This window comes from Leptonotus elevatus, chromosome 8 (assembly GCF_054856555.1).
Source record: "Leptonotus elevatus isolate MCC_2025b chromosome 8, RoL_Lele_1.0, whole genome shotgun sequence".
NCBI lineage: Eukaryota > Metazoa > Chordata > Actinopteri > Syngnathiformes > Syngnathidae > Leptonotus > Leptonotus elevatus.
Genome location: NC_141246.1, coordinates 9,589,283 through 9,615,742, shown reverse-complemented (window position 1 = coordinate 9,615,742; position 26,460 = coordinate 9,589,283). Strand labels below are relative to the sequence as shown.

Below are 26,460 nucleotides of genomic sequence, written 5' to 3'. Positions count from 1 at the left end.
CTAAGCAAAGGCCAACACATTAGGGGAGGTCTCGGTGGCGCTGTGATGCAGACTCTCAGACAACGGCTATTCATATGTGAGACACATGGAGAAGGAAGTCACAGGGTAGCTCAGACTTAACGCAGAAATAGCGCACAATAAATCACACAAACACCAAGTGTAAAGTAGAAACGAGGCTGTCAGGACTTGGAGAAGGTTATTCCTCATCATAAATAGAACCTATGCACGCTTCAATTGGATGCCAGTTCAAAATAACTGCATGTGCAATAAATTGTATTTTTGTAGCATCTGGATGAAACGTTTTTTTGAAACGGCAAGAACTTTACTGTGCAACCTATGTTGTGAAAAATTAGCATCAAAAACTTGTGGGAAAACGTTGAACCACTATCATGCGTGACATCACAAGAAAAATCAGAGTTGCTCATTTTAGTTAAAGATGACTTTGCTTTGTCTGTGTTTTTTTTTGTAAGACTCACTTATAAGTCACAACTTTCAGATTTGCATTTTGTCAGGAAATAAAGAAAATATAAGACGTGCTTTAACGCCAAAGACTGTTCTATTGCTTTCATGTTGCAGGGCGAACTATTTCTCTTTCGTCACGGTTAAGGACGTTAACTAAATTTATGTAAAAGTTGCCTGAAGAGTTAATAAAAAATTGATTGCCACAGGAGATTGACTCTGAAACACATTATTTCTATTACTCTTATTTTTTCATGGGAAAGTATTTAGAAATACAAAAAAAAGTGTCCAAAATCCTCCACCACTTTTTTTCAATATTAAAGTGTTTTCTGTCTTGTTTTCCATCAAGATTTGAGCGCCCGGTAAGTCACAGCAGAAGACACGGCCAGTTTGTTATAACCTCCCCAAAGACACTAACATAAGATAGGTGTGTCTCTCTCTAATGATGTCCATTCACCTCTCAGCCGTTGGAAATTGAAATCTCCAAAACTAAATATAAAATGCAGGGGAAAAATATCCCTCGCTGATTGGCTCAAGACCACAGACTTGATTACTGTGTGTTCGCAATGACCTGCGTTTGACTTGCGACCAGTCCAGGGTGCACACCGCCTCTCGGGCCTAAAGCCAGCTGGGTCTGGCTCCAGTGACCCGCCACGACCCTAATGAGGACAAGCGTTATAGAAAATGGATGGATGGATGTTCGCATTGATCATCTGGTTTCCTTTACGGCTCTCTGGATAATAAATGGGGGGCATAAGGTTTAGTGAGTGGAAAACTGCCTAAGGCTTTTGGGTGAGGATTTCAATGGTATTCTTGCCAAAGAAAGTTAATGCCAAATAAAAATCATCTCAAATTACTCATTTCCCCCAAATACTGTACAACTGCAATCCAAGTGTGAGTAGGAACAGATGAAGAACACATTTCAATATTTTTTTTATGTCCAACAGGAGCTGATCACCTGTATTATTTCTTTGTATTATTTGTTTATCCAACTATTACGGGTCTCGGGAAAACTTCTAGGGGAAAAAAGTCTTCTGCACCCCTAATTTCTACGGGAATTATTTATTTCTTTGTGGGACAGAATATTTGCAGACATGCTTGCTTACTTTAATACGTGTTAAAGCTTCTCTTTGCAGATATGCAGCCTCAGGGAAAGAAAAGAAAAAAAGAAAAAAAATCACTGAAGTGACTGTGAAGTTAGAGACAAAAAGGTCATTATATACAGCAGTGCCTTTTCTCGCCTTATTGGAATTTTGCTATCTTTCGATAAACTTGAATAGCACCACGTGAAAATGGGAAATCCGTGCCACATTGAAAACTTAAGTCGAGATGTGCTAACTGACACAAATGGAGAACGGGGGTCTCTTGCATTTACTTCTTCGTGGTAAAGAAACAATTCATAGTAAATGGACCGCTGCAATAAAATGGAGACTTAATACATTAGCATCCAAAGCTAATGCGCAGTGGCAGAGCTGCTAACAGCAAGAAAAGCTAACATTAGCATGTGTGATTATGGTAGTCATTGCTAGCAACATGTACTCAAATCAGTGGTGCTCTAATTTTATTTTAGAGACTGAGAGTAAGAAGAAAACAAATAAAACAACAACAAAAGAGTAAAGACAGTGGTGTAAAATACTAACGTCTCCAGAGCAACAAGCTAAGCTAATGCTAGGTTAATGTGTGTATTTTGGTAATTCCTTGCCATATATCCTCAGATGATACAATGTTACAGCAATTCTGTTGCGGAGAAAACTGAGGTTAGCAAGTAAACCGGAAACTGTGGAGTATGATACTGGAATTGGGTTACGCTAATGTTAGCATGTGTGTTACAATGTTGTGGCAATTTTGTTGTCGAGGAGCCTGAGGATAGCAAGATAACAGACTGCTGCAGCAAATGGGAGATTGTGGAGTAGAATACTGTAGTCTCCAAAGCAACAGGGTAGGCTCATGTTAGCATATGTTTTTATTTTGGTTATTACTAGCTGAGATTAAGATGTCTGCATTGTGCGTAATAATCAGTCCTTTAACCAAGCCATAAAAATAGTTAAACTCATGCTGGTTTTCAAACAACCCTAATGAAATGTGTCTTAAGTGAGCTGATCTGATTAATACAATGAAAAACAGTGGCTGAGTGGCTTTAATTGTGCACATTAATGAGTAACTGATGCTAAACAGAAATACATGTGACTTGAAGGCTACAAAGACAGCGGAAGTGACGTCTTTTTTTAAAAGGCTTTTTCACTCACACAGGGCAAAACATGAAAGAATTTGGCAACACACTTCTATGGACAAGCTTAAAAAATACAAACAGGAACACAATGTAGTTCCATTAGGATCAAGCAAACGGTGAGGAGTTCCTGCTGTGCAACAGATTGAACCAGCCTCATTCAACTCTTCCTGAACTTTACCACAAACTTCCAGAGCAGAAAACCAGCTTTTGCATGTGGTATCATCACTTTAGGGGTCAAACTTTGCACCGCAGCACAACTGTGGAGCCCCTTAAGAAGTAACATTTTACTTTCTAGTGAGGCACATTGATTATCCATGCATGTGCAAAAGACACAATGGGAGGGGAGGTATAAGGAGGGGGTGGGTAGATGGGGTGGAGAGTGTGTGGGGGAGTACTGGTAGTGATGCCCCCCCCCCCCCCCCAAAAGCAACTCTCGCACACACACACACACACACACAACAATGGCCTGCATAGCAAGGCTAAACATGCGTCATTTATTTTTACTGATCTTGTGCCAAACACAAGCTCCGCCACAGTAGACACCTGACAAGCCCACTGGAACACCCCAAAGCACCAATCAACAACACTCCACTTCCCTTCCTCCCTCCCTACCATTAAAAAATAAATAAATAAATCTGTCCCCCGGCTTGAAAGACAAAAAAGCACCAAAGCGAGAGTCGCGAGACATATGAACGGCTTCAACTCACCCAACCCTCTTCTTCTCCTTCCTGCTCTTCTTCTCTCCCACTTCTCTGGTGCACACTCCTCAATCACAAGCTCCAGCTGGTGAGGCTACACTGTTGCTGCTACTAACCCCGCCCCCCACACGCACAGTCATGTGACTATCATTCCAAGTGGTGGCCGGGAAAACTCGCCACACTCCACACAGCCACACCCCTCATTCAAGAGAAAGTCAATGGGGGACATTGTGGATGTGGGGCTCAAATCATGTGTGTGCGTGCTTCACATTAATCACAAGACAGGGCAGCTGGAGTGCGTGCATGTTTGCACAGAACAATAGTTGATTAAGAATTCTAAGACGAGCGCCTTCCACCTATTTTACATTGGAAAAATCCAGCATTACCTTTACTTAAGTAATTTTTGTGATAAACTGTAGTAGTCATAGTATTTTAAATGCAAAATTGTTGTGTGAGTACTAAGGCATTCACATGTTATTATTATTATTATTATTATTATTATTATTATTAAAACTCATTTGCTCCCCAAAACGTATAACATTCTATCTTAAAGGTTTTAAGTGTCCCAAGGACATATTTATACGTTTTTTAAAATGTTTTTTTTCATGCTAGAGCATACAGAAGGCTTTGATACAGACCGGTCCCAACTGCAGAGAACGGTTGAAGAAATGGCAGTAGTTATTACAAAAACGGCCAACAGATGGCAGCAGAGCAAAAGAGATCAATCAGGGCCATGTTGAAAAAAAGATAATTTTCCCTCAGTTCTAAACAGATTTGTGAATAATGATGAAACTTAGCTATATTCTACTGCTAATTGCTGCAAAACGGAAACAGATAGAAATGTACTTTTTTCCTGATGAAAGAAGAGACTCTAATCTTTCTTTTGGTAGGTTCCACGTTTTTATAGGAATATAACACAATATTCTGTGGCCTTGCAAAATCAGTCAAAATCCAGCAAAACATCCGGGAACAAAGGGGTTGCTTCAGTGAAAATGGCTGGGAGTGAATGAGATTATTATACCCACTTTTTTTTAAATGCATCTCTTTCCACATACAGTAATTCATCCGATTCACATTGTTCCAATTTTAACATAATCCAAAAATTCATGCAACCATATAATTTTTCTAATTTAAAAAAATCAGTTCTCCCACGAGTCCACATTTTTCATCCAAAAATTCCCTACTGATTCCTAATGGAATGTTCAACACAACAATTTCACATTGTCATTCAAAATTCTAAATGTTCAGCTCATTCGGTTCACTTTGGGAATGATTTTCAACATTCCAAAATTTCCCCCAAACCAAAAATTCCACATTTTCCCAACATATTGCAAATTTTTCACCAATATCATTCCACATCATTCCATATTTTTCAATATAATTTGATATCATTCAATATAGTTTCACATTTATGACCAACATATTGCACATTTTTCACCAATATCATTCCATCCATTTATTTTCTTCGTTTATTCCACACAAGAGTGCTAGAGCCCATCCCAGCCGGTTTCAGGCAGTAGGCGGGGGTACACCCTGAACCGGATGCCAGCCAATCCAGGCAATATCATTCCAAATCTTTCAATATCATTCCATATCACTCAATATAACACTTATCAACATACTGCACATTTTTCACCAATATTATTCCATATCGTTCAATGTCATTTAGGGGTGCACCGATCACAATTTTTCAGCCGAGCACCGATCCCCGATCTTGTAAAAAGTCTGACCTGTCGATCTTGATTTTTTTTCCACAACAAGCAACATATACCTTCAATGTTCCAATCTTGTTTTATTGGAAACATTGAACTGTAACTGTGAAATAATGCAAACGGGTTGTTTTAACTGCAAATGAAGTATCTCAAATAAAAACAAAAAGCCTATTCGTCATCTCAGCAGAAGAGGACAGTGGCTCACTTTTTCTCCCCACTGTAGAAAAATCTACAGTGGGGAGAGATTTTTCGTCTTTCAAGCTGGGGGCGAGATCCCATCAAATTAAGGAAATTGGGCCAGATAAATTTAATAATCTATAATTGCTTGCGTGATCTACTGTACTGTATGTTTACCTGTAAATTTGTCAAAGATAATTCGGTTGATACGGCTGACTCGCTGCATAAAACAGATCTGCCCCTACAATGAGATCATTTCACCACAACAAGAAACGTGCTGTAAAACTTGTGTATAATTCTTGATCTTTGGGTATTTTTGACAAATGCATACCAAAATAGATACTTTATTCATCCCGAACTGTTTTAAATGCATAGCCTCTCTTTTAATTCGGTCCCTTCCCGCCCCCAGTAGACTATGCGCATGTGTGTGTGTGTCTGTGTGTGAACATGACTAATGTAAAAACTTAATTAAAGCTTCCTCAGAGTGAAAACCAGCAGCAGGAAAATGTACAAAGTTGTGTTTCCAAACCCTAAATCTCCATTGGTCAGATCTGCTTCCTGTGTGGTTGCTCACCCTAAATGTCAACATTACTAAATGGCACAATTTTGTCAGATGCATACTTAAAGATTAAATACAGATTCTGGTTATTACAAGCATAAGTAATATATTTGATTATTTTGTTCCTGTGGCTTTTTTTTTCTCATTAGCTCACAAATACAATTGAGAGCAGTTTCTCAACATTCAGCACAAATGTTTCCTTCCTGTCAGCGTTACACAAAATCTTGTTCACACTTGGCTGTGGTTTGCGTGTGACTCAGTGTGTGTGCATCTACACAGCGCACTAATTAAAATCACAGCCCACAACACGAGATGCATTTCGTGAATGTTATCTTTGTGGATTTCTGTGTCCTAAACATTGAAACTGTAAAATGAAAAGTGAAAATCTTTACTTTATCAAGTGTTGACAACATCATTTGAAATCCATCGTAGTGCAGTCCATTTGCCATAAGAACTGTCTGCCAGTGTCCAAATACTTCTGCTCAGTGAACATGAAAATTTCCTGCAAGACTGAACCCTTTGAGTTGTGCTGTTCAAAGGATACATTCCCACAGTACATCTCTCTTTCAACAAGGGCAATATTTTCCATTGACGCGCTCAGGAAACAATTATTAGGATGAAACACATGACCAGTAGTGTTTGACCTTACTATTTCTTTGTGGGAACTAAAGATCAAACGCGTCAGAGTTATTTTATTAGTCCTGGTAAGAGACTAAAACGCATAGCTCCGAACTAATTTATGGTAAGTAAATTGAATTCAAGCACGGTGGTTAACCTTGTGAAAAGCACTCGCAGATGGCGAGAAGCGACGGATCTCCATTTTTTCCATTGACAAATGTCAAGCAGGAGTCAAATGTTTTGAAAATGAAGTCATCTGCTCTCTCCTTGCTCCAAGTATTGGCTTCCAGAAAGACCAGAGCACCACGATTGGTTGCTTACTGAGAACCAATCAGAGCGCAGCGCACATGGAGGCGATTAACACGAGTCACCTCGGTGACTGAAGCGCCCGAGCGACACGGTAACACTTCCTGCTTGGGAGGTCGGGGGTTGGAAAAAAAAAAAAAGGAGAAGTAGGCGGAACCGCTGGGAAAGGTTGGAAGGTTGAGGACAGACATGGAGACGGAGGAAAGAGGAGGAACATCTGGCTCGGAGTGCATATCTCGAGGGAAGATAGCAAAAAATCTGTCAGAGACTTCCTGTTGTGTTTTTTCGCGGAGGCTGCGGTGCTCCCCTGTGGTGCAAATGGAGACAGCATGTGTGTGAGCAGTGATCATCACTCTTCGATGACACTAGGGCACATATAGACAAACAACCATTCACACTCATTCACACCTATGGAAAATACAGATTTCAGACATGAAGCTGATGAAGATGGACCACACAAGGAGCCCAAGATTCAAACCCAGAATCTCTGAACAAGGCCATGCCAAGACATGTGTGTGTGTGTGTGTGTGTGTGTGTGTGTGTGTGTGTGTAGTCTTGTTTTTGTCACATAATGGGGCCAACATTCTGTTGTGGGGCCCACCCGTCCATGAGGTGCCATTTTGCTGAGCCCCACAAGTTTAGACCTCTTTTTGAGGGTCAAGACTTGGTTTTAGAGTTTAGGTTTGAATTGGGTTATGGTTGAGGTTAGGGTAAGGAATAGGGGTAGGCGATCATTTTTGATGGTTGGTGTTAGGGGTAGGGGCTAGGAAATGCATTTATGTCAATGGGATGGCCCCACAAAGATAGTAAAACAAACCTGTGTGTGTGTGTATGTGTGTGCGTGTGTGTGTGTGCTTATCTAATCCACATGAGTAGATTTGCCTCAACCAAAAAAAACATCACATGCATTTTCTCAACAGACAAACAGGTACTCACACAGGGTTTCTATTTCATGGTCGTTGGGCATCTCGCTGTAAAATGAATCCGTCTCCACTGCTTCCATAGCCCCTCCACTTCCGTTCAACTAAAGCCACAAATCTGATAAGACCTCCTGATATCGCCACGACAGCTGCTGACTGGAGTGACAGTGATGTGCATACGCCGCCGTGTCCTCGCTCTTTCTGATGTTCTGCAGTGAATTCCTTCCCCGATGAAGAGTAAACACGACGACTCCAGGGGATCGGCCTTCTGGGGAATCCATGGCCACTTCCTGGATTAGTGGAGGGTTAGCTGCGACCGAGAACAGAAGCGGAAGTCTTCTCGGAACCCTCCCAGCGACCCAGTTATGATGCTGCTCAAAATCTTCCATGTCCAAAGACAACGAGATCATCTCACCGATCGTGTTCCTTTGGCTAACCCAGAACAACTCTTTGTAGTACTATTCTATATCTGAAGGACCGCGTCATCACTTTGGTAGTGTACAAGGTTTTGGTGTCTGGCTATTGGTGTAGGAACCTGGCAGACGTTTACAGATGTGGAATCCTACGTGTTCTCTATTTTGCATGTTCAGTGTCGAGGCTTTTTGTGGGCTATATTAAGTGGGATCAGTGCTATGTGGAGTTGTATGGACCTTTGGGAAAGGTGACGCCTGTGAGATTGGCACCAGAGATCTTTGATGATTGGAATAGGGCCTCTCTCTTTGGTGTGGTACAGATATTTAAACCCAGTAGATGCAGGCCTCAGATCTAGGTTGAGGGAACTAATCCATAAGATTTCAGATTTTGCTCCAGTGACGATCCAAACTGTAATGGTATAAAGATGTACAGCAGCTGGTCACGCTGCTGTTTATTGATTGGTTACAAAGAATTCTCATTCTTGTGTACTTTTATCTATTTGTTGCGTTCCATTGTTGCTTCTTTTATTTGTTGTGATCAAAGGCAGGCTAGACTTCCATCCACTCATCCACCCATTTTTATTCAAAATTTCAAGAAATGCGAAAATAAAACTGAATGGAAATGCTAGAAATTCGAAAAAGGGCCCAAAATTCGCCAAAAAGTTTTTTACGCACGATTTTGAAGCGTATCGAAAAAAGGGAAATGCGAATTTTGCCGATGGAAGCAGGTTTTGCGAATAACCGCTGGCAAGACCGGATACACGTTGCACGTTTTGACAGGATATTACGTCACACGTACATTTGTAGTCCCAAAGCAATGTCTAACGATAAAGTAAGGTATGTTTGGGGGGGGACGACAAAACAGAAATATTTTTGGAATTAATTAAAGAAACGAATATTAATGCTATTTTAGATAGAAAACAGAAAGAAACGCTACGGTTGATCAAGAATTACAAAAGCAAACTCAAACGACGTCATCGCAAGGCGAAGTCGCTTCCTGGTCTTCTTCTTTTAAATTACGAGTGGATCACATCCACATCCATGGTGTATACCGCCACCTACAGCGGCGGAGTCCCCTCTTAATATTCGCAAAAGAAGAACAAACGGAAACGGGCATAACTCGCTTGTCAGTTTTGCGCATTTTCAGTCAATGTGCTTAAAAATTCAAAACAATCGGATGGAAACCCGACGACTGTATTACACTGCTGATGTAACACTGTTACTTAATGTAACCATCTGGTCTACGCACCTTGAAGTAGAAATGATTTCGACGTAAGGATCGCCAGTTCTCAATTGAATCAGTTCAAGCTGAACTGAGCTACACCGATTTATTGTAACGTGTCCGGGCTTCTATCCTTCTCAACGATGTTATCGACAGTACATCCTGCTGTGTGATGTAACTCCTGCACTTCCTGGCAGAAAAAAAAAAGTGATCCACCAGCATAACCTCAATACTTTGCCTAAGCTCTTACACAATCTTTATGTTGCTACAAAGATAGCAATCCCATCTTAAATAGCTACAACTGAGAGTGAACTGATGCAATGCTAAAGTTAAGATTTGGTCAAGTAAAACCCTGAATTAGAATTACGAGTTTATATTATTAAACTTTAACAGTCATGGCTTCCTGTGAGGCACATGATTGATTGAAGTCATTGTTTTATTTTATTTGTGTTATTTATTGGCCACAATTGTGTAGTTTATTTCTTTGGCAAGGCTAAAGGTCTGCTGTGGAAATGTGGTGTGAAATGCACAATAATAGATGAGGGTTTGCGAGTTTTTTTGTTTTTTTTTTGGTCTATGTGGAAAATCAAAACAGCTTTTGCGCCCTTGGATTTCCCCTTAATAGAGCTGGAAATAGTCGAGTAATTTGTACTAAAATGGCACTTGAGTGTCATTTAACACAGCTAAGTCAGATGAGAACAGCTCGGTTTCATTAATTAAATTATATTTTTTTGGTGGGGGGGGGGGGGACACGCTGTTCGGCTGTAGTGTCTCTGTTATTTGGACTCGCACACTGACACGCCACAAAGCGAGGAGCTCCGTCGGCCCAGAAGAGCTCCCATTAGCTCGCTAGCTAGCTGGTGGCTAGGTGCTCTTGCTGTGGCACGGACAGCCCCATGACGACCCGGTGAGATCATTTACAGCCACAGGAGCCTTTAAGCAGAGATATTTTTGCGGCTTAATTAAAAATACGGGATGTCAGTCCGGCAAGCCATCATGTTATGTTGGGTGATTTTGAGGGAATGGGAAGTCCACTACGCCTCCCAATTATTGTGAATGGCTGAATGATATGGTGTCTTGTTTCTATCTGGAAGAGATTCGGTATAGCCATTCTGATTCCCGTGACACATTTATAAAAATCTTTGGACCTTTTATTGACTATATCAAGCAGAAGGGGACTCGACCTGCAACCTCAAGGGATTGATTTGTGGAATCTGTGCATCTCATTCTGGACTATTGGACCTTTCCTGATTTTTACTGCGCGGGTGTGTTAAGCTGTGTATTTGTGTGAAAATGTCTTTGCACTGGCAGTGTTTGTGTTTATGTTTTTGTTATCTTAATTTGAAGAAAAAAAATGAATACAATTTATACATGTAAAAAATACGGGATGTGTGGGTGTTTGATTGACAGATTCAAATATGTCAGAAGTGTGTCAAATTTACAAAAAGTACACACAAGGGTCAATAACATAGCTGTGCACTTCAACCTCAAACACAACAAAACATGGAGTTCAAACCATATAAAATGTTCCAAAATCTTATTAGACTTAAGCTGTAATCGTTTAAAAGTGTGATAATAATGACTAGCATAAAAATGACTACTCACTTTTGTTTTATTCCGTTTTCCTTTACAGTGGCTAAGGTCTCCTAAATGTGTTTAAATGTAATTTAAACCTTTGAAAACTTTACTGTACGCACCATGCCGTAGAAGCTGGTGCAAGTACTCTAATAATAGAGACAAAAACACATCGTCTGATTTGGGCATTTTAGCATATGTTCACTTCACATGCATACACACACGCACGCACACGCACACCCAAATCCCCCTGTTACCACTTCATGTCGTCACAAGTCAGCAGATGGCCGCACTGTGGTGCAACTGACCATCTGCCTGCCTGTCCACAACACCCCCCCCCCACACACACACACACACACACAGCAATTATTGTCTCTCCAGCATGCCGTCTACCAAACATCATTAGCAGAGAGGTCCTGACCGCACGTGAACTTTCCAAGTGAATTATCAACTTTCTACTTTGCTCAATTTAATTATGACATGGAAATGCCCATTTGTTATCTTCTTTCGTTTTCCTGCCTATCTGAGGACAGATTATATCAAGTGAGAGTAAATGCGACCACGACTTGCCTCATGAAACTCTGATGGGCCACAGACTACTGCCCCCCCCCCCCCCCCCCCCCTTTTTCCGAGATGAGAAAGGCTGATTACAGAGAGACAAATTGTGACTGACAAATTGTGCCATTTGCAGCTGCTTGGTCAACGCGGGACTCTTCGCATGTGGTGTATGTGACTGTGTAGGCAAGAGAAAGTGATATAAAGTGGGGAAATAGGAGGGACGGGGGTGGGGGGTGTATTTAACGGCGGTTCTGGGATTTTGCAAAATGTCTTACAAGGACAAAGGTCATGGCAGCAGTGGTGGGAAACTTCTTTAACCTTTGACTTCCCCCAGATGCTCAATGTAAACTTCCGAACGCCTCATCTGGGCTAAAAAGCCTTGAGTTTGATGAGGCCCTTTGTGCGCGTGTGTTTGTTTGTGTGACGCGCACTTTATCTTAAGATATGAATCTATACATAAAGTCTTCTCATAATACATCATGGAACTTCCTCAATAAGGATACATTCAGTCTCTTTGTTCTTCTATGAGTATGTTTGCTCTCATGCTAAAATGAGTGCCGCCAATATGTATGCTCGCTTGGCCAGTTTCACCCAGTTTCACCTGTGTCACACTGCCTCCTGGTGGCGCATTTGGAAAACACACATGACTTGTGACAGCTGCCACTTGTTAGACTACAGGATGTGTTGGACCTCAAAATGTAGATGTTAACCATCTTCTTGGTGTTTATTTTTTCATTTAGAATATGGGCAGCGCCCCACCCCCCAAAAAAAGATGTCTTCCATCACCATCGATCTTAATTCATCTGTTGCAAGAAGCCTCAACTTGTTAATATATCCCATTCCAACATAACAAAGCAGAGTAGAATGGATGTAGGCATTCAGTTCGCTGAAAACAAATCTGAAATTACTCACTAAAGTTGCGTCATGACGTCATATGAGACCTTAGCAGAGGGTAGATAGCGTTTTTTTGTTTTTAGCCACAAGAATGGGTCTTTCAAAAGAGAAAAACTCTGGCGAAGGCAGTGGTTTTCTTTTTCTTTTCTTTTTTTCTTTTTTTGCCCTTTAAGGTGGTAATTTCTGTTTTAGGAAAGAATGACTAAATTAGAAAAAAAATAGGATGCAACTTGAAATATTTTGTCTTATGTAAAAAGCACAAATTCATTGCCGCCTTATTTTTTTTTTACTTCATGTTAAAAGTGCACAGTGCGATGGACTAGTGGTTAGCGCAGCCCCCTTCACAGTTCTGAGGTTCTGCATTAAAAAGAAGATCATCACGACGACATGAAAATGCAGTAGTGGAGTAGGCGCAAGAGATTTTATTCCTAAAAATATACTCAACAGTTTCGTAAGATACTCTAAGGGCCTTTTCACACTGCACTTGGTAATGCGGCGTTCACGGTCAATGAACCCTCTGCACTATGAGTCTATGGCAGCTCGAAAACGGACGCAATGGGCAATGGGTGTGAGTGACGTGCCCTCAAAATGAAAAATTTGAGAAGACGCATCCAATATGAGGATGTGCCAATAGACCAACCAGCGGGAAAATGTGAACAAGCTTGTGTGAAAAGACCTTTATGGACAGAGTGAACATCAACACTCTGCTTTAATAATGAAAACTATAGAACTGTACTTAAAGAATGATTCAAATCAAATGTATTGAACACAAAGGTCAACTAAAAATCTTACCTAAATGCTCATAAAGTAACCAAGTTCCATGAATTCACAGAACATAGGAGTCACACACAACTGAACCATACTTAGGCAGTGATTATTTCTTGCACTACAACACTAGGGGGAGCCCATTTACCACATGCTTTGAAAATCACCGAGCGCTAACTTGCGTGTTAATGATCAGGAATTCCAGTCGAACCACCCGAGAGGATGTCTCAACTGGCGCTGTGAGAAAGCTGATCATCTTGCAGCATTGTTGTGCTCAATAGATGGGAACAAGTCGAGTCATTACAGACCACCGTGACCTCCAGTGGGACTGCACGCTCCTGTGTGTGTGTGTGTGTGTGTGGGGGGGGGGGGGGGTGTGTGTGTGTGTGCCGCAATAAAAGCAATCAGGCACAGCTGATCCAAATCTCAAACCGACGAGTCGTGATCTTCGGGCAGAAACTAATCACCTCCTCACTTTCAAAAGGTCAAATCAAAGAGGAGACAAATGGCTCCACTTGTTGCCGTCATGAAAACTCCACAATTAGGGAAATAAATGCAGCGCAGGATTATATGTTTATTTGGGCAACACGAGATACATTTCAAGTCTCCAGTTGAGCCAAATTAAATTGATTTTGAATGTGAAACACTTCTGAGAAGCGACGTTGGAATTAAATGATAGCTTTTTTTCTTCTTCTTTTTTTAACTTTTAATTACCACTACACCCCATACTTGATTTTTCGTATTTCAGATGTTGGCAACAATTACAGACAATACACAAATTATACTGTAATCATATGGAACTGATTGTTGATGTCATGAAGTAATTGAGTCCAAATGAAGCACATTACTTGACAGCAAAGTAACAAAGGTGCCCATCTAGTTTGTTGTCTAAAGGCAGCTACACAAAGTTGAGCTACAACCATGCTAGAGCACAATGTCTAGGGACAAAATTAATTAATACAGTGGATATAAAAAGTCTACACACCCTTGTTCAAATGCCAACAGTCAGTGTAGGCACAAAACCTTCAGGATTTTACTAGTAAGAGAGAAAAAAAGTCAGCTAAAATGTATTTGTGGTTAATCAGAGGCACTCTAAATGATGGAGTTATAAGAGGGTGTGCACACTTGTGCAACCACAACATCCATCCATCCATCCATTTTCTGTACCGCTTGTCCTCACAAGGGTCGCAGGGGTTGCTGGAGCCTATCCCAGCCGTGCCGCCCCAACCACAACACTACAGTTGTTAATTATTATTTGCCCTCTTGAAAAGTCAAATTTTTATATCATATATATATATATATTTTTTTCCTTCATTTGAAAGCATTTATGGTTGCGGGATAGGTTGATGTTATTTTTTATAACTTTAAAGTAACCCAAAATACGTTATTTTTCTACGACTTATAAGACTTCAATTGCAATACGCACTAAATCCCACAAAAATATTTTATGAAAAGAAAATGCAGACATGCAGCCATTTGATTAAATCTGTTACATTATTTTTGCAGCGCAGTTAGACGACAGCAGGGATGCTACCAGAGAATATAGGGGGCGCTGTTTGATGGACTGACGAACAGCAGGCCCGTCTGTCAACATAAGACGTCCAATACACACCAGTCGAGCCGATGCTCACACATTTCGGAGGTCTCAAGGCAGCCTCGCGCTGGCCAGCGCATCATTAGTGTATCCAAATGATGCTTTATGTTTTCATAGTTTGTGATGGCGAGTTTGGAAATGTAAGATTGCGATGTCTGATGACAAGCAACATGAAACCGCGAATCCCTACGACGGAACGTTTTATGTTGAACTTTGACACACACTTCCCAGCGTTCCTTTGGCCGCGCTTTGATGGGATCACGCTAGGAAGCGGACTCACTTGGATCACACGACCCTCGAGAGGGAAAGAGGAAGTGTTTCCTCCGGGCGGGGAAACAATCATGTTGACGTAACCCGGAAGGCAGGAAGGAAGGAAGCGCGATCGTGTGTGTGTGTCAGGGGCATATGATGTCATTTCCTCTTGAGTTAAATGGTCAGAAGAGGAGGTACCCTAAAGTAAGAAAGATAAACAAAAGGGCATGCAGACCAATTTTGGATGGCTTTTGCTATCAGGTGTTGGATAGTTGCCAGATACAAAACCATCCACCTATTGATCCCACGCCAACTTTGCAAAAGTCACTTGAGTAAATCACAGTTTTATAGGTAGAGTAGGAATTAATAAAAGGGTATATAACTGTCTGTTTTGGATTGAAACCTTTATATGCTCAGATTTGTTCACTGTACACCTGACAACGGAGCTATATTTTACCAACAACCATTTGTTTGAACTCTCCACTGTATCACCTTAATGTCTCACAGCAGTCAATATCGGCACAACATGAGGTAAAAGAAATGGAGGTAAAAGAAATCAGTCTGAAAGGAGTGACTGCTGTCTGGATTTGTCTTGGCGACTAAATAGTGGCGCATCCTTGAGCTGCTTTAGGCCAAAATGTTTAAAATGACGATTATTACGACGCAAGTTTGCCTCACGGATGGAGTTTGTGAAACTAGGAATGTTTTAACCTACAAATTGTTATGCTTTAAATATTTATTTGAATCTGCAAGGAGAATTTCTCTATGAATGTTTTGAAATTCTATTTACAGTTTTGGATTGAGACGAAGGAGTTGCTTTTTGGATTCAGGAAATATTTAATCATGGACACTTTTCATGTGAATGAATGAGAATGATTTATTTGAATGTTTTTCAATAACTAAAATAGACACACACGTTCTTGGTCTCGGTTTTTGTAATATACATGTTCCCCAAAATATGACTTTTAGACCAGTAGGATTTTTTTAATGACTTTTTCTTATTCAATATGCTTCTTTTTTTCTTTTTCTTTTTACTGACGCAACCGTTGCAATTCTGCTTTTAACAAGCCAATAAGCAATCCAAAGGATTTTTACCTGGATATTTTCTAAATAGCAAATAACAATAACAACCTATTGATGTTGTCTTTTCCATGTCTATGCAGTTCATTTAAATACTTTAACAATGCTGACCAATCAAAAATTCTGCCAAAAGTTTGTCCAAAGAAGCAGCAGCAAAGTTGGATGATTGAGTCATATTGCAAGTGAGATATTTCCTCCATCAGGGGAGCAAAAACTTTAGTTTCAGAGTAAGAGGACGGCGCTCTTTAAATGTCTGGCCCGAGTTAAGTGAATCCAGATAAATAAAGGCTTTGCTGGAGAAAAGAGTATCACTAACAGCACAGGCTGATGTTTGCGGTGTCAGCATCTGACATTGGTATCTCGGCATCCCTTAACAAGCTAAAACCACTAAAACTAACCCGAGGAGCTTTGAGAAACTAAAGCAAGGCGTGCTTCAAACAGATATGTGTCTTTATACTAAGGGTATTATATTCAAATATACAACATGTGTCATTTTGTCATGTCAATAGCAACAGTTACTAATGACAAAGCCGAAGCCTGGAAGTGATGTTGGAAGGCAGCCGGCCCAGTGCGTTCTGGTTATGTAGGGCCTTTTTGCATGTCCCTGTTACTCAAACTCATCTTCCAGAATAATAGGAATAAACAGGCAAGCGGCTGCCATCATCATCCTCACCAGAAAGCAACAGCTAATTATAAAATACTTGGCAGAGCAGCTAATAGTAGTATGACAACACCAGCATTTATCGGCCCCCGTACGACAGTAGTTAAAGTGTAACTAATACTAATGGCCAAGGTTAAGCTTTCATAACATATCATAATAGTTCACGGATTACCATAAATGCCAGACGGGCCTGCGAGGAAAAAGACATGCTTGCTTGTGTGACTGAGGGCTGCGCAGCCATCACATTTAACACACTTTGTTACTGGCTTTTTCTGGTCAGAAATGTGATGCTGTGGTGAGAGAGTACGTGGAAAAGAAGCAAGACGTGAAATGCAAGTGGAAAACAGATCATCCAAATCAATGGAAAATATGATTTAAAAAAAAGTTTTTTTTTTTTTAATTCCAGTGGGATTTCCTAACTACCGGTAGTTTATTACTGATATTGATTATTACTGTAAGATTACACAATTTACAAAAGTGATTTTATGAAACTTTGGTGAATATCCAGTTCAAAACGATGATACTATGACATTATTTTCACTTTTTGCGCTTAAAGTCAATTTGCATAATTAGCCAAATTGTGTTTGTTGTTTATTGTTGGGCTACACACAGTACTATGATGTCTCATTATGGTGGCAACACAGATATTAGGGACAGGAAAAAACAGAATGTGCCTTTCACCTACAGTCAGCTGGGATAAGCCCCAGCTTCAAAGTGACCCTGAGGAGGCTTTTGCAAGTCTCGGTCATATAAGGCACAATTTCGAGTGGAGTCAGAGCCTGTCAAGGTTAAAATATGAGAAGCAGAGCTATGCGTCCAAGAACAGCACTACATTTGGCTACAATATGAATTAAGAAGGCATTTTTAACACGACCCATGCAATTGTGCTACTATAAAGTATGTTGCCAGCATAAAAATCTGTCAAATTGTATTGTATGGGATCAGGCGTTGTTGCTTCATAATACATCCACGGCTCACAAAAAGTTTGGGATATTCGGTTTTCAAGTGAAATTCAGAATGAACCTAAAATAAAGAACCTTTACGGGTGCTCTTAACTGAAACACTAAAGTCAAGTCTTTATTTATATAGCGCTTAAAAAACAGCCTTAGCTGCCACAAAGCGCTTTACTATCTCTCTAACTCTTATGTTGTTTTAAATCTCATCTACTATGGCTGTAATTCTATTATTGACCACTAGATGGTGGTATACAACTTACTCTGCAACGGTGTGCATTTAAAAGAAGAAGAAGAAATAACTCAGAAGTCATCCGCACCGCCTAATTTTACGATTCTATGTCATTCTCTGTAATCCTGTTCGTTACGCCGACAGAATTTTTGCCAAATTTTCATTTGATAATACATATACATACAAATAAATCTTAGGGCATAATTATTGATATATATTGTGAGATTATACATTTGTTAGTTTGGAAAAAACAACACTTATTAAGTGCTACAAATGCAATAAAAAAAAAAGAGTATTTCTCTAGGTTATTTCTATATCGCCGATTTCACCTATTGCCGGGGTGGTCTGGAATGTAACCCCCAACAATGGAGTGGAGATTACTGCAGTGCAATTTATGTTCAACCAGAAATTACACCCAAGAGATGAACACTCGTAGCATTGTGAATACTAGTGTATATTAAATGTATCATATTGTTGGCAGTCTATCAAGTGATTGAAATGCACACACCAAAAGGCTAAAGAATCTCGGTGTTGCTATGGGAAGAGAACAATGTATTGTGGGTCAAATCAAATGGTTAAACAGGACTTACGGTCAGGGTTAGGGGATTTACGTCCAGCGTGGTTTGGTGAGGAGCATCGGAAGGTGGTGACGATGGTGTTGTGGTGAGGATTGGGATGGTGCGGGTGGTGCACGGCCGGGTGGTGCCCGTTGTTCTCCACCGGAGCTTTGGTGATGCTGATTTCGGGTTTGCGAATGTCCCCGGGACTGGGTGGCTCAAACTTGCGGGTGTGACTTTGTTCTGGTGTGCGACCGGTCCCGTTGGCGTTACTGCTGCCTTCGTTGCGGCGTGTCCCCGGGGAGTCTGTCTTGGCAAAAGTGACCTCCCTCTTGTGGTTCATTTCTGGAGTCCTGGAGTGGCCGAGGACCTCGGGGCGCTTCAGGGTGCTGTTGGTTGCAAAGCGCGCGGATGCGGGGCTTGCGGCGTCCAATTGCTTGCTGGGTGCGGAGCAGATATCGATGGACAGCTCTGAGCGGCGCGACACGGGTTCGGGGGTCTTGGAGCCTCCTCCGCCCATGATGGAGCGAGGTTGGGTGTAGTTGAGGTTGTTGTTGTTAGTAACCACGGCGGCGGTGCCCAGGTCGCGGTAGTAGATGCTGGTGGGAGACATGGCGTTGCGGTGGGGGGAGTTGGTCGTGCGTCTGGAGCCGGGAGAAGAGTGAGCTGATGTGTCAACATCCTCCACTTCGAAGGACCTCTTCAGAGCTGCGAGTAAAGAACAAAGATTACACATTACTCACATTGATACCTTGAAGTTCAAACACCTCAAGCATTCTACAATTTGGAAGTTGACCAAAATCTATATATGCATTTTCTATAGCGCTTACTCTGTAAGGTCCATGGGGAACATATTAAAGACAAATTATTCACTTCTGCATTCACACCCGTAGGCAATTTAGGCTTCAATGAAATACTTGTGTGACAGGGTGTATTATGCTCATTAAGTTAAGGTCTTATACTGTTAAAGTTTGATTTTATGACCATTAGCAATGTCGAAATGTTACCTAAAACATTGCCAGTAGACTTAATACAGTAACTTTTATTTTAGTGTCAGTTTGTTATTCCCAATATTATTGAACTAAAAGGGAAATTTAGCCTGACAAATCGACCTAATCAGAATTCAAGTAGAGCCCTGCAATGCACTTTCGTTGACCTTTGAGGCACCGCTAACTTTAGTAGGCACAAGTTTATGCAGTCTATAAAGCATACTGTACAACAGGCACAAGCACATGAGGTCATAAAACTCATTAAAAAAGCTCATAGCAACTCTTAAACACCCTAAAGTCCTATGGTGGAGGTCTCCCATCACCCACAGCACTTTGTTTCAGGAAATGTAGGAGTTGTTTTGTCGTGACCTCAATGCTACATCTACTGTAACGCATTAAAAATATGGAGTTTTATGCAAGAGCATTTGAGGCATTTTATGCTTGCACACAATGGGCCAAGAATTGCTCACTTGCCCAGATTTTATGAGCAACACGAGCGCGCATCCTTCCTCGAGGTTAGTCGTGACAGGAGCAAATAGATGCACTGTACAAGATGATGATAGTGAGGGATGAGACTCTCCCTTGGGTAGAGTGCACTCGCTGAGAATGAATGACGTGCCATGCCAGTGCCCAGGAGCTGCTGACATAATGACGCACGAGCCAAGTCATCTTACTTAAAAGCAGCTCCCATCCAAAATGTTGATTATTTTATCAGTTTGCAGCCTCTGGTGATTCTGTGCATGTGTGCGTGCCTTCGTATGAAACGAGAACACTCATGTTATGTGAGTTTGCATTAGTGTTTTGTTTTGTTTTGTTTTGTTTTAAGCGAGTACACCCAAAAGGGAGAGGAACAATGTTAACTACTAATCTAATTTACTATTTTCAGATGCTTCATTCCAACTTGGACATTTGTTACAACTCACCCTTTGACAAAAACAAGAAAACGCCTCAAGGACACTTCAAAGAAAGAAAAAAAAATAGATGTACAGAATACAATAATGTACTTATACAGGGACGGCTAAACTAAACTAAAGAAAGTATTTTTTGGCATTATGCTAACACAGTAGCATCATGTGTTAACAAAAAAATAATTTTACTGTTAGAATAGGAACACAACAGTTACTACGTTAGCTTAGCAATAATGCTATTTTTTTTGGTGCTAAAATGCTAACACAGTGAGTGTTTATGTTTCTTAATGATTTTACTGTCACACTGCAAATCTTGGCCATTCATCTGTGTAAGAATATTGTGTCTTCAATTAACGTCAACATTTTACAATAGGAACTCTAGTCACCTACTACAAACAAATGGATCCCACTGTTATACAGTTAACCTTAACTGTCATTTTGGTGTGACACTATTGTGTCATTTCCTAAATATCATCATCTAGCTGCAAACTTGTACACAGGTCTGAAAAGTAAATCAACTGTATTGCCTACTGCCAAAACAATACAATATGCTAACACGCTTCTTACCTAAATTTGAATGAACACCAATTGTATATAACAGCCACATTGTAAAAAGTCGATGACATTTGGTGTTACAACACTGTGTCTTGCTAACAATTTTTTTGTATGTCACGTGACAACAATGTTAAACACACTAGTTAGCAATGTTAGCACCAACGCTAATGCTGAATTAGATGTTTGGTCTTATTAAAAATTCAAATATACATCAATATACTTTTAAGTTCAGTAGAGTTGATATTCACACAAAACATTATAGGGCTAGTAATTATCTAAAACCCTCCCTCTCTTTCTCCCATTTGCTTTCTGAACCTCTCATGGATACACAGTTCGTCATCCACTCAAGCGCCATAAAACAGCTTGTTGTAATGCCTTGAAGTGGATATTTATTCTAGAGAACTGTGCTAATCGCTTGCCCGTGTCCTCCTCACCCCGGCTTTCCTTTTATTTTCCAAATGTTGAAAAGAAATCCCATCCAAGGTTGTGGCTACTTTCGAATCCAGCCAAAGTATGTGTTAGTCTGCCAACATTAGTCTGCAGATTATACAAGCAGCAGGAAAGTTTAACACACTTTAATGGCAACAATTTAAACTCATTTGAGAGCTTTTTCGACACTCGTGGTAGTTGTGTTTTTTTTGTTTTTTTAACTTAATATATAGGAGTTGCAACGATAATAGAAGGGGTAACGATTTGTGATGTATGTATTTCCACATGGTTTGTCATGGAAAAGCTGCTGAAGTGATTGACCTGTTCCGATGACTATTTGTGTTCTCGGTTACTTTGTGATTATACAGCCTCAGGCTTGAGAATAAAGCGCACAACTTGAGTGCTTGAGTTTGTATTTACAGAGTGTGCAGTGAAGTGCACATGATTTAAAAGAAGATGTGGACTGGAAGCCGCGTATGCTTTCATGTTTGGGAATATACTTTAAGGGAATGGGGGAAAGTAGGCAGAGCATCTCCAAAGCGATCATTCAATTCCGGCATTATGGTTTCCCCAAGGGGGTTTTCAATGCGGTCAACTAAATAAACATGGAAATAGGTTTCCGATCATGCGAGCATGAATATTACAAGTATGATACACGAGAGTGGGAATGACAGATCAGATAAAGGAGTATTGTTCCCAGTGAAACGGCATTCCCAGACTATGAGCTGGAATGGAGCCGTCCGCTTCATGGAGGAAGCTCATTAACAACACTGTGTTGGACTACCTACCTAACACGAATCATCAATGTCTTAAGTGGGAGAATAACGAAGCACAGACAGTAATGCTACGGTTTAGTGGTGTTGCAAAAACAAAGATGGATGCAGCTGTGCTTTCACTATACTTCCAGGGTTATTTATTTTAATACACCTCAGGTGTTAGGTTAGACTGCCTCTTCATCATCAGTGTCTTTGTGTTCTCTCTAGTACGGCACATATTTTTCTTCGCGATAATATGTTCTATTTGCCTACAAAGTATTCTGATTAATGTCGCATTAGTAGAATAAGAAGCTGATTAATCCACTTGATTGAATCCATCCCAGGGGGCAGACATTTGCCCAAGTGCCCTCGGGCTCGCATTGCGAACATCACGACTCAGTTTTCATTTCATGCTTTCATTGTTTTGTCACTCTATTGTGATAGGCATGCCAACCAAAGTGAAATGACATTTTCCCGGAGGTGCTACTGGGTCAATTTTGACCTGGAAGAATGCTTTCTGAGCATTGGACTGCCTTCAAAAAGGCAGATTATATTTTGGCCTATGAACAATCACAATATAGAGACAATCAAGAAGTTGGAAAGCCCATGTTTTAGTTGAGGTGAATATTGGTTCAGACCAACCCTGTCATCATAATCCCCGCATGAAATTCTAGACATCAACTGTAAGTTTATGCACAAAGAATGGGCAGATGAATAGTCCATGTGGTGAAAACCAGCAAAAACAAACTGCATTTGGCAAGCCAAGGGCAGGCTATCGAAATTATTTTGCTTTGTCAGGCGAATCCTTGACACTATCAAACACACACGCCCATGCTAACTACTCATTGTTGATGTTGGGGAGAACTAATGCAGAAAAGCCACACGAAAAGATTGGTCAGGTTCGAGCGACCTCCAAAAAGGAATTCTGTGCATGTTCTGGATGAAGATTTAAGACGTGAGGTAAAAGGCGTGCAGATCTTGGGTCAAGTCCCTACAGTGTTTGTGGTTATTTTGTAGTAGCAGATGTTTAACCTGAAAGTTTGAATCACTAAGGGGCAATATCATCACCGGTGGAATTTTTTTACACACAGTAACAAGGTAATCCAGCCAGCTGTTAAAAGGTGCTTGGCTACAGGCAACAACCTTTGACAGGTAAAGCCGGGTTCTGCTCTACTTAATGGGCTACCTTGTAGACACATTTGATTTACATCAGTTGACAGCGGACAGTGGTTAGATTCCACTTAACACCTCCGCTACCTGCAGGTTCCAACAGAAACACCAGGCTAAAGCACAAGAGTCTAAAAGTATGTCATCCGTTGTGAAGGGTTGGATCAATAAAAGTCATACTGGAGAAAGAAGTAGGGAAAAAAATATTGGGGTACAGCGCAAGACTTAAAAAAAATTTTTATTTGATTATAATGGCACATTGGATCAATATTGTGTGTGTGTGTTTTTGTTTTTAGCGTGGCACCTTTCTACAGACAGTCAAAATAACAAAGCGACACTGGTCTATGAAAACATGAATGAGCGATTGTGAGACCAGCTGGAGGAAGAAAGCATGGCAAGAGGAAAAGGATGAAGGTAGAAGAGGGAGAAAGCAACAATGACAAAAGGAAGCCATGTCGGTTCCACAAACAAAAGAGACGCGCGTTGTGTACACATCTTGGGGGGGGGCTTCCGATGTTCTCTTGAATAGAAAACCGACCCATTATTATGTACATGTCGTATTTCCGCTTACTAACTCACACGACTAACTTTTTGTGTCGACTAAAGTAGACTTTAGTCACCTTGGCATCCGCTATTGTTTTGCCAAAGCTTGACCTTCTTCTAGTTGGTCATTAGGAGCCAGACATGACCAGTCGTAAACTGTCTCAGTGTTGACTGCGGCAAGAGCAGTGATTTGTAAAAGGTAAACTAACCGCGCCCTGAGGCACACCATGTATATGGAGCTTGGTGGCCTCGTGGGATAAATATGAACTGTTGTCATCTGGCTCAATGTGAAAATACTGACATTAGAAAGCATTAAGTTCCAACGTGTAAACTGACACCTGATTTTTCCCGACACTGGAGCATAAATAAAGAAATGATCCGAAACGAACACTTGTTGATTTCGAAACAACCTTTCTACAAGGGAGGAAATTCCAGGGTCACCCCAACTTTCACCATCATACAACTTTCATCAACTGTCCAGGCATTTTTTCCCCAGGTAGCATTTTAACATTCTTAACGTTTACACGTGTCAACATGAGTGCAGGTTTCTTGGGTACAGTGCGGGTTTTGAGCGATATAGTGCCGGCTCTCTTGAATTCAGGATGGACAGTTCAAATTCTAAATTTTTGTGCCACTTTAAAGGCTGAATTAGTTTTTGTAATTGTAAATTTTAAATTGAACAAACAAAGGGAGATTTACTGTTACTTTAGAGGTTCCACTGTATGAGATGGGCAAATAATTTTTTTTAAGTCATTAATTAGAAAAAAAAGTTACATTTCTGTCTAACACAATCAAGCTATGCTAGCACAATACTAGCAAAAATATGCTAATGATATATGCTTAGCAGTTAAGCTCAACAGATTCCTAGAAAACTTAAAAAAAAAATACTGGTAATGTCAGATACTTAGATTAGTTATTTCTAATGTTCAACTAAGACAGAATTTTGGATCACGAGTCATTCAAATATACATTACAGTCACATACATGCACATTATTCTCGTAAAATGTCAATTAAAAAAACGACACAAACCTTCAAAATCTGAAATTATTCCATCCAAGTGTGTATTGACTCCAGAATCCGACATATTTTTTTGTGTTGGTTGCTAGTGTCCAAATGGTGGCACCCACCCGCAACTCTCTTTAACTTTGTGGGACTGGCCACAAAGATGTGTATTAAAACTAGTAAACTACGTTCAAACTTTGGAGAATGAACGTTCATGCCTTGTCCTCCTCCTCCTTCTCCCCTCCCTGTAGAAGACACACTCCCCTCTCCTCATACCATGTCCTGTGTGTGTACGTGTGTTTCCCATGCCCCAACACACACACTCCAACATAAACGCGCAATTATTATACCGCAGGTGCCCAATTATGACTTAACATGTATATTCGATTTCTTTTTAACTGTCTACTTATTGTACATGTACATTTCGAGTAGTACATATAGGCATGGTCATTTCAAACATACATGCATTTTCTTAACCGCTTGAACTCTGGAGCCTATCCCAGCTGGCTTTCGGGCAGAACTGGTTGCCAGCCAATCGCAGGGCACACAGAGACAAAGAACTATCCACACTCACAATCACACCTATATGGACAATTTGGAGCGTTCAATTAACGTGCCACGCATGTCTTTGGAATGTGGGAGGAAACCGGAGTGCCCGGAGAAAACCCACGCAGGCACGGGGAGAACATGCAAATTCCACCCAGGAAGGCCGAAGCCCGGACTTGATCTCACGTCCTCTGCACTGGGAGGCGGACGTGCTAACCAGTCATCCACCTTGCCGCCCATTTCAAACAATTGTATCGCAAATAATCTTTCCCTATTAAAACTCATTAATTTGTAACAAAAAAAACCCACTTATCCTGGAACTTAATACACAGCCATGTCATGTGACTGACCCATTACACCATCAAGAACATGTGCCGTCTACACAAGTGTAAATTAAGCCTCGTACAACCTATAATCAGCCAAGATCTCCTTTCTTACAGCCAAAGCTCTTTAAGTACTGTATAGCTCATTTAAGTGTCACTTTTGGCCAAGAGGCCCCCATAAGCCAGCTGGGATGTTAATTAAAGTGTGCTCACTTCAGCGGTCGCCACTTTCTTGTGTGTGACAGAAAAAAATAGAGTTGACTTCCTGGTGAAAGTTGACATTAGGAAAGCAGGATGGCGCCACTGAGCAATCAGCGAGATTCAAAGCACCTAACACACCTTTTGGAAGAACGTGTTATCAGGGGAAATGGAAACGTTTGGGCTTGAGGGACACATTCCAACAGGTCATCTTGGACCACCGCAATGACCCTTTTAGGGCACGTTTAGACGATGCGTCAGGCTAGTACAAAACGTTCACTTCTTCTTTTTTCACATTTAGAAGCCGGTGTATTTGGGTTGCAAATTGGAGTCATACAAGTAATAATAAAAATAAATGACTGGAGAAGCCTTACTACACACACAACAATTTTGACATAATACATAAGTAGTAAGTACAATTTTCATATATAATGAAAACATCCTTTTTGTTGTTGAGTTGTCGTGGACGAATTATCTAAATGACATATTATGAACTTCCTTTCCTTTAAAACTGGGGGGGATGGCTACACTTCCTGCTCTTGGAGCTATTATCGCCAGTGTAAATGCCATCTAGTTTGATATGTAGCACACAAAATTTCATTTAAAAAA

At 40.7% G+C, this 26,460-nt stretch overlaps 1 protein-coding gene across 5 annotated transcripts in view; it reads right to left on the bottom strand.

Annotated features, from left to right (window-relative positions):
* Positions 1-26,460, bottom strand: part of septin9b (septin 9b) — a 74,527-nt gene that overhangs the window by 23,855 nt on the left and 24,212 nt on the right. For 4 of the 5 annotated variants that reach the window (XM_086082609.1, XM_086082608.1, XM_086082611.1 and 1 more), the window contains one exon: positions 18,469-19,143. In XM_086082609.1, coding sequence (XP_085938735.1) covers positions 18,469-19,143 — 675 coding nt within the window. Of the gene's footprint in view, positions 1-18,468; positions 19,144-24,811; positions 24,920-26,460 lie in introns of those variants that run through there. The other variant, XM_086082607.1, reaches the window with a different exon arrangement.